Here is a 12,965-nt window from a genome sequence, read left to right as displayed (position 1 = left end):
GCTCATTCATATTTTCAGGGGCCCTCTTGGCTAGTGATCGGCGAAAATTATCATCCGTGGTTCCTTGCTGTAGGGCAATCATGGCTACTTTCTGGTCTAAATCCGGGACCTTGAGCGCCTTCTTAGTGAACCTATTCATATAGTCTCTGAGGGATTCGTTCCTGCCTTGATGAAGGTTCATCAACGAGGCTGAACTCTTAGCGTGGGTCTTGCTCCCAATAAACTGGCCTATGAAAGCTCGGCTCAAATCTCCAAACGAGGATATAGAGTTAGGGGGTAGTCGACTATACCAGTGTTGTGCCATCCCACTCAAAGTTTGGGGGAAGGCTCGACACTTAATGGCCTCCGTGACTGGTTGCAACAGCAATGCATTCATGAAAGTTCGTACATGATTCGCGGGGTCACCCGTTCCATCATACGCCTTAATTGTGGGCAACTTGAACTTTCGAGAAATCCTTGCTGCCATGATCTCCTCGGTGAATGGGGGGATCGGGTTATCTGGATCACCTGCAGCCAACAAGTGAATTCTATTCATACCTGCGTTCTGAGGGTTTTCAGTCCGTTGCCGAGGTTCGGGTGGTGGCTGCCTGGTTTGGTGTGCCGCCCTGTCTCTTCTCAACTGAGCTATCTCCTGTTCATAAGCTCGAATCCTGGCTTCGTACTCCTGGTCCGTGGGTCGACGGGACTCGGGGTTATTCGGCCTGCTGTTGTGCTGGGAGCCTCGGCTCTGGTTTTCGTCTCTCCTCCTTCGTGGGGGAATATCATAGTCCCTCTCCGAATCTTCAGAAGAGTCGTCCGTATAAACTACATACTCATCTGTTGGTCCTCTTGTGATCGTCACAACGGTCGAGTAATGAGTCCCATGATCAGTGGCTGTGGCCACAACATTAGTCAGAGGGGGCAGCGTGCCAAAAATCATAGGAATCGAGGTTTGAGCAGCGGTGGTTGTGCCACTGCTAGCAAGGGTCAACGTGACTGGTGGTGTGGTGGTGACGGGATTCGAAGTTCCAGCGGTGACCTGAGACAAGGGTGGATCCTGGGTTGCGGTGTTGTCACTACACCATAAGTGCTCATATGCAACGTTTTTTATAAAGTGTTGCCACCCTAGTGTTTCGTTAGCTCTATCCTAGTGATCTTATGCAACACTCCTTCAAATAGTATTGCATTAGACATGTATGTTGTGTTGCGCCGCTACACTAGTGTTGCAACGTGTATGTCGTGCAACAGTAGTGTTGCATTAAAAATTAAATTTTTTTATAATTATAAAATTTAAATATATCTTCAAGTAATATATATTGATATTTGTATTCTGATTTTTTATTTTGAAAATTTAGTATAATAAATATCATAATATTAACAAGTGATGAGGCTGTTGCGACGTCCACCGTTATCTAAAAAACTTTACAATACAGTAACCTTGGATTTATAATTACCATAGTTAATGTATAAATAAAAATAATTAGTTATATCTATAATCTGATTTAATATATATTTTAGTTGTAGTAACTAATATATGATATGTTATAGAGTTTAAATATATTATGTAAATATGACTAATATGAGTAATAATTTTAAGTAATTACAAATATTTTGATGATAATAATATATATTTCAGAAAAATATAGATAAATTAGTTTAGTTGTTTAATTAAATTATGAAATAATATATATTATATTAATTATATTACACATATATATAACTATTTTCTGTATATAATCTGCATGAAAACAATTTAAATTATTGCTAATTTTTTTTAATAAAAAATGAATGTAAACACAGTGTACCAGACTACGAGGTGAAAAGAAAATCACTGCACGGGCGGCAAAATTCCCCCCAAAACTAAACACCCAATTCGATTAAAAACACACACATCAAAAAACTTCCTCTCGACTCTGTCTATCTACATCCATGGTTTGCTCTGCTATCTCATGGCCAACAATAACTCACATCTACCCTGCTACTTTAGTTTCTATTTTATTCTTTTGATCTTCTATTTCTTCACTATCTGATTTTGTATTTCTTCACTATTAATTTCTATTTTTTAAATTATGCAGGTGGTTAGGTTTCGAGTTGGTGTTTTAGCCGCAGCTTGAAATTTGGGTCTTTGAGTTACAGATTTCATCGAGGTAAATTGGGGCTTTCTTGTCTAGATTTTGGTTAAATTTGTGTAGTTTTTATTTGCTGTGAGGCTTTTGCTCCCCGGTGAATTGGCCAAGCACACTGTTTCTAAAGGCACCAAGGCGGTCAACAAATTTACCAGCTCTTGAACTTGTGTTTGTTGAGTGTCTAAGTTGTGTTTGATTAAATGTTGAGGTGATAGACTTAGGTCTTTGTTTTCTGATTCTGAAGTAGTGTAACTATCATGGTTCTGGATTAATGATATATATGATTTGAATCTTGGATATGTTTCTTATCCCTTTCTGTTGATTTGATTTTATGACATATATCTGAGCACAGGAATGATGAATTGGTATGGTTTTGTAGTGTTTTCCAGAAGGTATACTTTTATTGTTGTTTGACATAAGAATCACTTGGAATAAATATGCTTATCTTGTCCCTCTATTTAAATTCTGAGTGACATCGGATTGTTAACTGATTATTTTCTAATGGCTTATGAATCATACCAAATATGATATTTTCATACCAAATACTTGTATTTCTGGCAGGCATGTGAGTGTACTTCATTTAAACTTCACCATTTATATGATATTTTTCTCTCCGCACTACTTGCAGGTTAAACTATTAAATAAACTTGCATCAGCTAGAGCTTCAGGACGGTCTATATTTCTACACATCCATCTTTATTATTTAGAAAATCTGATGAAATAGCAGAACTTATATGTCTCCCTACTTTTGAGTAATGTAATTACTATTGTTCCTAGAATGTACATGAATTGAGTTGGCTTATGTGCTACCTGGTTTTGACGTGCTAAATTCCAAACCGGAAGAAAGTATATTAATGTTTTAAAATTTCAAAAATGAATAACTGTGATTCGAAATAGAGAAAACTGTTCAAGGCATAGACTTCCTGTTTCCTACTAATAGTTGTGGATAGTGACTGGTTCTATAGCTTCAGCTTATATCATTTTGAATTTCTCACGGAAAACCCTGTATGAGGTTGTCTATCTTCTGATATATTGTTTATACAATTATAGATAGTAGCAATATGCACCAGAAAACCCTGTATATAGACATGAATAAAGTTGCCTATCTATAGTATTTATCTTATTCTGCACAGGGAAATACTCAGAGACCAGAATTGTGTGTAGTCACTTGGAACAGTGATGAGCTTGCAACAGATGCACTGCCTATTAATGGGTTTGAGCATTATAAGGAAAATGATTTCGTTGCTAATGCTCCATTTTTAGGTAATCCCAGAATAAGCTGGTGAGCTCCTTTACCCAAACAGTTGTTTTCGATCTGAACCAACTCAGTCTGCACGATAAGATAACCTAATAGAATTTAATAATGAAATATATACATATGGTGGAATGAGATCTAAACAATTAAAGATATATATTACTAGGCACTGCCTATATGTCTATTCTAGTTTAATGATATAACTGCAAAGGCCGTGTCACATATCAAAAATCGAGGGGTGAGCTTCGTGCTTTAAGTTGTATTTATCTTTATAAGTTCGTAAATTATTATTGAAGATAACTTATATTGTTTTGACTCGTAAAGTCAAACCGTAAAAATTGCAATTTTGTATAAACAGTAACTCGAACTCTTAAAATTGAGGTTGGCGGGAATTTTTGACAGCCCAGGGGTGGTGGCCATTGCATACCTGGGCTACGTGTTTCGAAGCGATCAATAGATGCCGATAGCTTTAAACGATCACAATTCAGGTAGTACGCTATATATGATAATTTGTTCTCAACTGTTGACTAAATTCCTCATTTTATTTCAGACGAGTACAAGTTGTTTGATAGAAGTTCCCTTAGAATTTTATCCCAAGTGGTTTAGTTTTTATCCCAAGTGGCTGAGTTAGTTTTTACTAGTACCGTGAAAATCCGATCTGTACAACAATGATTTTTTCTTGCAAACACTTTGTGGTGTCGCTACATTACCAGAAATGGAGAAACCTTCTGTATCTTTAGCACATTCTTTGTATCTTGCTAAGCGTGATGTCTGCTAATTGCTACCGGCAATATCTAAAGCATTTAATTTGTCCGAGGGTATCTTTCCTTAGGCACTTGTTAATTATATAACGGTCTGTCTGGTGTGTGCCATGGACACATTTTAAGCGCTAAATCCTATGCATTTAGCTCATTTTGATCGGTGTGGTTTTTGTATCTGAGGGGTCCACCATTATTAAGATGTATGAACCAATCAAAACAAGCTAAACTTATAAAATTTAGTGCTTAGCTAGTGCCCACGTGCACACCATAGAAAAATCCATTATATAAGTATAAAAATTTAGACCTTGATTTCAATAGACAGAAGTAATCATTGTTTTAATTAAGGAGGTAGTGAGTCTTACTCGGTATTTGTTCAACCTTTTTTTTTTTGTTTATACAGGATCAGGTGATTACGGATTGCAGGGGAAGACCAACATTGCCAGGCAATAACGATATGTGTTCTATCTGCAACAAGAAGCTAGCTATAACTTCTGCTTATCTTTTCTTCAGGAGAAATATTGGCACGACGACAACTTCAACTAAACTTGGGAGCTTCCTTATAATTGCGTCTATTGCTAAGGCACTATCTGGGACAGGAGGAATACGTAACCTAGATGGGGACTCGATTCCCCTTTCTGAAAGTCTTGTACTCCAAGTTCTCCGACGGAACTCCATTGACATATCAAAGAAGTTGAGTTTCTTTCAGTGGTGCTCTCTCAGGCCTGATTACAAGCACTCTGCGAAGACATACTCTCAAATATTTCGAAGTGTCTGTCTTCACTGCCACAAAAATCAGCAGCAGCAACTCCTTGAGGACATCCTCAACCTGCTTGGCTTTATGAAGCAAGATGGTGTTGTTCTTGATTCTGCAACTTATAAACTGCTCCTTGATGCCTTCATCCGATGTGGGAAGTTCAGTTCTGCACTAAAAATCTTGGATTATTATGAAAGTGATCTTGAAATGAAGACAACTGCCGACCACTTAAACCTTGACATATATAACTCTGTCCTTGTTGCACTTGTTCGAAATGATCAGCTAGATCTTGCCTTAACTATATTTTTCAAGCTTTTCGATGCATCAAACGTTAGTAGTACTGACAACGGTCAGAGAAATAACAACAATCATAATGTATTTCCCAGTGCTTTTGCTTGTAACGAGCTGTTTGTGGCTCTTCGGAAAGCAGAGATGAAGGAAAAATTTAGAGGAATTTTTGATAAATTGAGAGAGAAGCATAACTGTTTGTTGGACACATGGGGCTACAATATATGTATTCATGCCTTTGGGTGTTGGGGTGATCTGGCTATGTCCCTGAGACTCTTCAAAGAGATGAAGGAAAAGAGCGTTGGCTCCAGCGGTTTCTATGGTCCTGACTTGTGCACGTATAACAGCCTTCTTCATGTGCTCTGCTCTAGTGGGAAAGTGAAGGATGCACTCCTTGTCTGGGAAGAACTGAAGGGATCTGGTCATGAGCCTGATGCCTTCAGTTATCGCATTCTTATTCAGGGATGCTCCAAGTCTTACCTGATAGATGATGCAACAAAGATATTAAATGAGATGCAATACAATGGCTTCCGTCCAGATACTGTTGTTTACAACTCCCTTCTAGATGGGTTTCTCAAGGCAAGGAAACTTGCCGAAGCATGCCATCTGTATGAGAAGATGATTGACGAGGGGGTGAGAGCCTCATGTTGGACGCACAACATCCTAATTGACGGGCTATTTAAAAATGGAAGGGGTGAAGCTGCTTACACTCTGTTCTCTGATTTAAAAAAGAAAGGTCAGTTTGTGGATGGGATTACGTACAGCATTGTCATAATGCATGTTTCAAGGGAAGGTCTGATTGAGGACGCGTTGGATTTAGTAAAGGAGATGCAAATTAGGGGATTCCCGGTGGATTTGGTTACTCTAACATCACTCTTAATTTCGCTTTATAAGCATGACCGGTGGGATTGGACTGATAGGCTTATGAAGCATGTTAGGGGCGGCAATTTAATGCCAGCCGTTCTCAAGTGGAATGCCAATATGGAAGCATCAGTAAAAGGTCCACAAAGCAGAGAAAAGGATTATACACCAATCTTTCCTTCCACAGGTGAATTTTCAGATATATTACAATTTCTTAGTTCCTCTAGCGGAGTGATTGGTATGAATCTTGCCAAAGAAGGAGTTGGTCAAAACGACAAGGGAACTTCCAAGATTGATGTTGACCCATGGTCTTCATCACCATATATGGATCTGTTAGCTGAACAAGTTGATTCTAAAGAGCATTTATCTTCACTTTTTTTCTTGTCCCGAGCAAAACGAATTGAAGAGAAAGGCATTGATTCATTTGATATTGACATGGTCAATACATATTTGTCTATTTTTTTGGCCAAGGGAAAGCTAAGTTTGGCCTGCAAGTTATTTGAGATTTTCCGTGATATGGGTGTTAATCCTGTGAGTTACACTTACAATTCCCTTTTGAGTTCCTTTGTAAAGAAGGGTTATTTCAATGAAGCGTGGGGCGTTCTTCAAGAAATGGATGAAAAAGATTGCCATTCGGACATAGCAACATACAACATGATCATTCAAGGGCTTGGTAAGTTGGGAAGGGCAGATCTTGCCAGTGCTGTTCTAGAAAAGCTAATGAAGCAGGGCGGTTATCTTGACATCGTGATGTATAATACTCTGATTAATGCCCTAGGGAAGGCTGGTCGAATTGATGATGCAAACAAGCTTTTTGAACAAATGAAAGTTAGCGGAATAAACCCTGACGTTGTTACATATAATACCCTTATTGAGGTCCATAGCAAGGCAGGCAGATTAAAGGATGCATACAAGTGCTTAAAGATGATGCTGGATGCAGGTTGTCCTCCTAATCACGTCACAGATACAACTCTGGACTATCTAGAGAGGGAGATTGAGAAAGTGAGATACCAAAAGGCATCAATGAGACGATCTGATGAAGGAGATTTATCTTGAAAACTGTTTGATGTGGCTGGTTATTTGCATGTTTTAGACTGTAGGGGATAGGTGTGATTTAAACTCAAAAGTATTTTTTGGTGTTCATTATCATGCCTTGTATTTGTCATATATGTTTAGCATGGTCTACCAAAGAAAACATTGCTTCGTCTTCCAATGTTTCGTTTTGCAATCTATTGTCTGGCCAAATAAGTTACCTAGTCTTGAAGGAGTAGAGTTCAACAGATTAATGATGCTACCCTTGACATGCAATATTGTTCAGGAAATGTTTTACACTGGGTGGAAGACGAGTTTCCAGTAACGGTTCTTCGTCAGGTGTATCTAATAGTAAAAGTGCAACAATGTCTTTCCTGTATGTCAGTCTTAAGCTAATAAGCTCTCTGCGTGTTTATCTTTCATGAGACGGTGCTTATATTTGCTTATAAGCCATAATTGACTTGTATGGTGGTTGCCAAGAGGCCCTTTATTGCTCCATTTTTTGGATATGGATATGGATCAAGGATTTGATTTACTAATGTGAGGAATGTTGACATCTTTTCTAATAGTATATCAGAATCTCCTGGCTGGCCAACTCTGGCAAGCAGTGTGAGGAGCTCTCCTACAATCAGTGCTCTATTAGATCTGTTCTTCTACATCCAGCATCCTGGTATGGATTTTACTGTTATCTTTTTTTTACCCCTCAAATTTGTTTCAGGTTTCAGTTAAAATAATTGAATATTTCTTAGGAAACGTGTACCTCAGATATATAATGATCTCTGGCAAGTATGACTGGCTCTTATGGACCTTCCAAGCAGAATTCAGACTCATGTAGCCTGGTCAGTAGGATATTCAAACTCAATAGAGAACCCAGCCATGGTCTTTAGACTCTTTATGATAAACAGTGATTCAGGAATGAAACTTAATGGTGAAATTCAGTTGACTGAGCAAAGAAATAAATCAGAGCTAGTGGCATCTGTTGAATCGTACTGAGATGGAGATCTTCAGAAGAAGCAATCTTATACTTCTGCATTGATTGCACATTCTGCTAATTCAGTAACAAGTGGCCAATTATATACACTACCACTAGGCTGATGTAGTGAAATCATTTGATTTCACAGAGCACATTATGTACTGATATATTCTTATACAACTCGAAGGACTATAGCAGAGAGACATCTGGTGCAGATAATTCTTACAATGCCATGCTCCAGTAAGTAAATGTAGATGCTCGAAGCGCTATAGCAGAGAAACACCTGGTGCAGATAATTCTTACAGTGCCATACTCCAGTAAAAGCTGCATCCACCATTAAGGATCTTAATGCTCCAAGAGATCAGTCTGAATTTAGTTCAGGGTCACGATTGCAAGTAGCAGAAACTCATTCCTTTGAAGTTGGAAAAGATTTGATAATTTTAATATTCAGACTTCAAGTTTTCCGTAGTCCAGAAGTTTTCATAAGCGGCCTAATTTATATCATTTGTCAGATAATTCCAAGGGCCTGCATATTCAGGATGCTTACATTTCACCCAATGTCAATGTTGATTTTCAACCAAATATGTTCTTTGCACAAGAAAATAATATCCCAGTTATGTTGAATGGTTGTTCTGAGAACCAAACTAGAAGTGTTACTAATTTGAATAACAGTATAACACTGCTTATAATTCTTTTATATGTTACCAGATGTGTCTGGAATGATGAGTGTTGGAATGGAGGTGAGTTAATAAACTCTTTAGCTTGACCTCAGAATTGGGCTAATTTCCTCGGTGGAACTGATAAACTGCAGGGCTCTTGGTGTATCATTTTCAAGGAAAGTACAAAACAGCAACCAGTCTAGGTTCTCTTTTGCAAGAGAAGAGGTTGAGAAGATTGTTATATGATAGAAACTCTAGTGAAAAGTTCTATTGGCCAACTTTGTTGTGCTTCAGTTCTCCAATCTTTGATAATTGGACATGTTTGCAAATATACATATAAGATGTTCCCAGTACATCAGTGGAATTATCTGGCTACATTTTGTGTCCATAAGTTGATTGTAATTCATTATCTCACATGCAGCTCTTTGAACAAAAAGAAAAATTTATGTTCACGGCATTGTTGCGTTTTTCCGCTTGGATTCACTTCTGTATGATCGGCATTTACCTAGTAGTATGATCTTAGCATATAGACTTTGTGCTCGTCTAAACATTGTACCTTGATCTATCTTGCAGCAGTCTAGATGGCCTATACTATGAAATTGGTCTGCAAGAAGGTACTTCTGTTATAGTTGTAGTACAGCCTGCACAAGGTATGTGATCGAAGATTTAAACCAATAACTGTTGACGGTTACTTGCTTAGTGCTCGAACTTGAAACTTGCTTACGGTTGATAGTGTATATGCTATGAAATACAGTTTTTTTTTTTTCAGATGCCTGTCCACTGCATTCTTATTCACCCTTGAATATGTATGTACCTGTATTGACCCTGTGTTTCGATACCTGAGATTCTTGAAAAAAAAATTATACAAAAAATCAATTAATTGGTGATCTTAGAAATTCTTTAGCTACTTGAACAATATGCATTGGTGATTATGCTTATATTATGTCCTTTACAGGAAAACCTTCACAACTCAAGCAATGTTCTGTATGACTTGGATATTTTTTTATTCTCAATAACAAAAATTGCTGGGGTTATGATTTTTGATCTACAACCTAGCGTTCTTCATTTGCAATGCTCCTAGATTCCAGGGAATGTATCAGACTATCAGTATCACCCAGCTGGCAGACAAGTTGTGCAATAAGAGCCTTTCTTCAACGGGACAACATAATCGTAAGATTTTTTTTTGCCAATCTTTCACACTCCAGTTATTTTAGTCACTAGTCCAAGATACCTGACTCTTGTCATTGCTGTTCTGTTATGTACAAGTGAAATATAGAAACGTTTTTACTGATAATGTATTCTACATTTTTGAAGTCAAGGTCAACCGTGATGGAACATGATACTGATAATTGTATAAAATAAAAGATCTAAAGAGGATCTTGCGCGTTGTAACTTGTGACCCATGTAGACTGTGGTAATCATGTTGTGGAGAAGTCTGAATACAAGGTTTTAATAAGAACTTTGGTTCACATAAAGAATAAAAGTGACAATCATAGCTTAGTCTATCCTCTATCATGTCAATAATAATAGTTTCGTGGTGTAATACTGTAATCACTCATCAAGCACGGTCTTTTTATACATTATTTATTATTCCAGGTGAATATTTTGTATCGTTGAATACCAAATTATGTAGACTTTCATATTTATATTTGCAATCCAGGTTCCTTGGCTTGAAGATTTCAATTTAGCAGATTAAACTGGAGGAAGGGAAACGAGTAGAGACTCAGTTTGTAGTGGCGAGTGGCTTGAAAGCAGACGACATGAGCAATTCTAGTCAATTTTGTTTATAAGCAACAAGCTATGAGGTACGAGCTAATGACCCTGTAATCTGGGCTGGGGCCTAAACCAAGGTTTTAAATCTTATTCCGAAGATATATAATTTCTACATTTAAGCCTCCTAGTGAATTAGGGTACTAAGGGTGCCGTAGACTACGAATTCTAATTGTGAAATTGTAAGATTTAGTCATGGAACTAAAAACCTGTCCACTAAAACATAAAGGGATCACCCATTCACCCTTAAGTCTGATAACTTGCAAGTAAACGGCCTTTAGTATCTTAGTCATTAAGTACAAAATGAAAATATTAGGGGGAAATACAAACATCCAAGACTCCAAGTCAGTACTGGACTGTTAGGTTGATGGACAAATAGGTGCTCGAAGTTCCCATTACGTCTGCCATCATTGCTCAGAACTCATATATCTTAGTCATTAAGTATCTCACTTGCTTCATATGAATAAGGATTTTACGATCAAAATTGTGTAATTCTGCACATCTTGAAATTGAAAGAAAGACACAACAAAGTGTTAAATACATAAAGAAACCCAACATTTTTTGATGTGTATGTTACCATAATGTTAAAAAAAAATGCTCGGTGCTCATAATTGTGTACAAAAATTTGTATATCATGACATGTGGTGGATTTTAATTGGAATAGACCCCTTTTATTCATATCAACCACTCCAATTAAATTAGTACACATCAATTGACATGTCATGTCATTATTTACAAGTTTTATGTACATAATTATATGCACCTAACACTATTCTAATGTTAATCACTCATGAAGAATGTGTCCTCGTGGTTGATGGAGCAATACATACTTGAGAGAAGTTAATACGATTTGAAAGTAAAATGCATATTGGATCCTTGTATATATTTCACCCCTTATATTCAATATGATTAGTAATACAAGGCCATGGTCTATGAAGAATAATTTTGACTCTATAATCAACAACACAAAAATGAAAAATCTCCAAAACAATTGTTTAATATTTAAAATACAAAATAACTATTCTCACTATTCTTGCAAAAAAAAATATTCTCTACTCATATATGTGTTGTAAGGTCCGCGTGGGAAGGACTAAGGAGTAAGAAGTAATATGTCAATGCGGGACTTAAAAAGTTAAAACCCATATTTCTCTACACTACGACACCAAGACATAAGAGATTATTTTTTATTTTATTTTTAAATAAGACATAAGAGATTATGATAGCAAAAAAATGTCATCTTTATTGTATTCACAACTACAACTGTCAATGTCATATGTGTCGACAATAGTTACACAATTCAACCGTATAATCAGACAGAAGATTCGTGTCACTTTTTCCATATATTGTGCTTGTAATTTTTCTATAAAAATTACATAGAATCAACGTGCGTCAAGTCAATATCTATGAATACATAAAATCCATAAAATCTTTAATAGATGAGAAACAAGAAAGCATTTCTACTGATTAGTGATTGCCCAGATGATAAATTTCCATTTGGCTGTTCTGTAAATGAAGGTTTGGAGAAAATGATCAACAAATGGAAAATCACTTTCGCTGTTGTGCCTAATTTATATGCAAGCTTTTAGGCTGGCATTCACTCTGTCGGTCAAAACAATTGAAAATTGCAGCTGCATTGTTTTTGTCCCACTTTTTTCGATATATTGGGAGATTGGTAAGAGTGGCAGTTTTCTCTTTCTAATAATAGAAAACAATTTTCAGAAGTTTGATATGGTTTCTAAAACTAGTTTGAAGAATATGTTGTGATGCTCTGCTTTCTGAGATGTTAGTCGAATTTGGATCGTTTGAAATATCTTTGATTTTATTTTTAGCTCTAAATTTTTTTAAATTTTACGTGTTAAACTATGAGGAAACAAAACACCTAGTTATTATAATATGTTATTTGATTGAAACACCTACTTATTGTTGTTAAGTGACCAATTCTCCTAAAACTCAAGATATTAGGAGGAGGCTTACCAGGATCATATTCTAACATTTAAATGTCTAGGACAAGCTAGTTTTTTATATGTTATGTATGACTTATGCCTTATAACTTCGGATGTTTGGATGTTAGTTTTGCTTTTAATTTATGACATTTTCTATTATCTAATGAAGCAATTTATTTTTATAATTGTAATATAGGGATGTCAAAAAGATTTAATGTATCAATAAAAATAAAAAAAAATATTTTATAACTTTACCAACCATTTACCAACGGAATTTAATTATAAATATTAAAAATTTAAACTTATTCTGGAGCATAATCTGTAGTCATTCTGTTGGTAAAGTTCTTTACCAATGGAATGTCATTATGTTGGTAAAGTTCTTTACCAACGGAATGTCGGTTGGCAATTGTTGTTGGCTCATTACCAACGTTCAATGTCCGTTGGCAAGTTACCAACGGAAAAACCGTTGGCAAGTTACCAACGGAAAATCCGTTGGGATATTGGGTTTCTTTTAAAAATCAACAGCCTCCCAGTCCGTTGGTAATCCGTTGTAACATTATTATC

The 12,965-nt window shown here is 36.5% G+C and overlaps 1 protein-coding gene across 15 annotated transcripts; it reads left to right on the top strand.

Annotated features, from left to right (window-relative positions):
* The first annotated feature begins 1,823 nt into the window (after positions 1-1,823).
* LOC108218886 (pentatricopeptide repeat-containing protein At4g01570) lies at positions 1,824-10,588 on the top strand. 15 transcript variants are annotated; one of them, XM_064091485.1, is made up of 7 exons: positions 1,838-2,126; positions 2,734-2,862; positions 3,239-3,368; positions 3,719-3,848; positions 4,522-7,726; positions 7,806-9,858; positions 10,349-10,588. In XM_064091485.1, the coding sequence occupies exon 5, from the start codon at positions 4,576-4,578 to the stop codon at positions 7,078-7,080; it is 2,505 nt and encodes an 834-aa protein (XP_063947555.1). In that variant the 5' UTR covers positions 1,838-2,126; positions 2,734-2,862; positions 3,239-3,368; positions 3,719-3,848; positions 4,522-4,575; the 3' UTR covers positions 7,081-7,726; positions 7,806-9,858; positions 10,349-10,588. The 15 variants fall into 15 exon arrangements, with proteins under 15 accessions (XP_063947562.1, XP_063947560.1, XP_063947552.1 ...); XM_064091492.1 differs by lacking the exons at positions 2,734-2,862; positions 3,239-3,368 and having other exon boundaries at positions 1,824-1,911; positions 2,055-2,126; positions 3,763-3,848; XM_064091490.1 differs by lacking the exons at positions 2,734-2,862; positions 3,239-3,368 and having other exon boundaries at positions 1,824-1,911; positions 2,055-2,126.
* Positions 10,589-12,965: the final 2,377 nt, after the last annotated feature.

Source organism: Daucus carota, chromosome 4 (genome assembly GCF_001625215.2).
Source record: "Daucus carota subsp. sativus chromosome 4, DH1 v3.0, whole genome shotgun sequence".
Classification (NCBI taxonomy): Eukaryota; Viridiplantae; Streptophyta; class Magnoliopsida; order Apiales; family Apiaceae; genus Daucus; species Daucus carota.
Note: the sequence above shows the minus strand (reverse complement) of the source record. Positions and strands in the feature narration are given on the sequence as shown.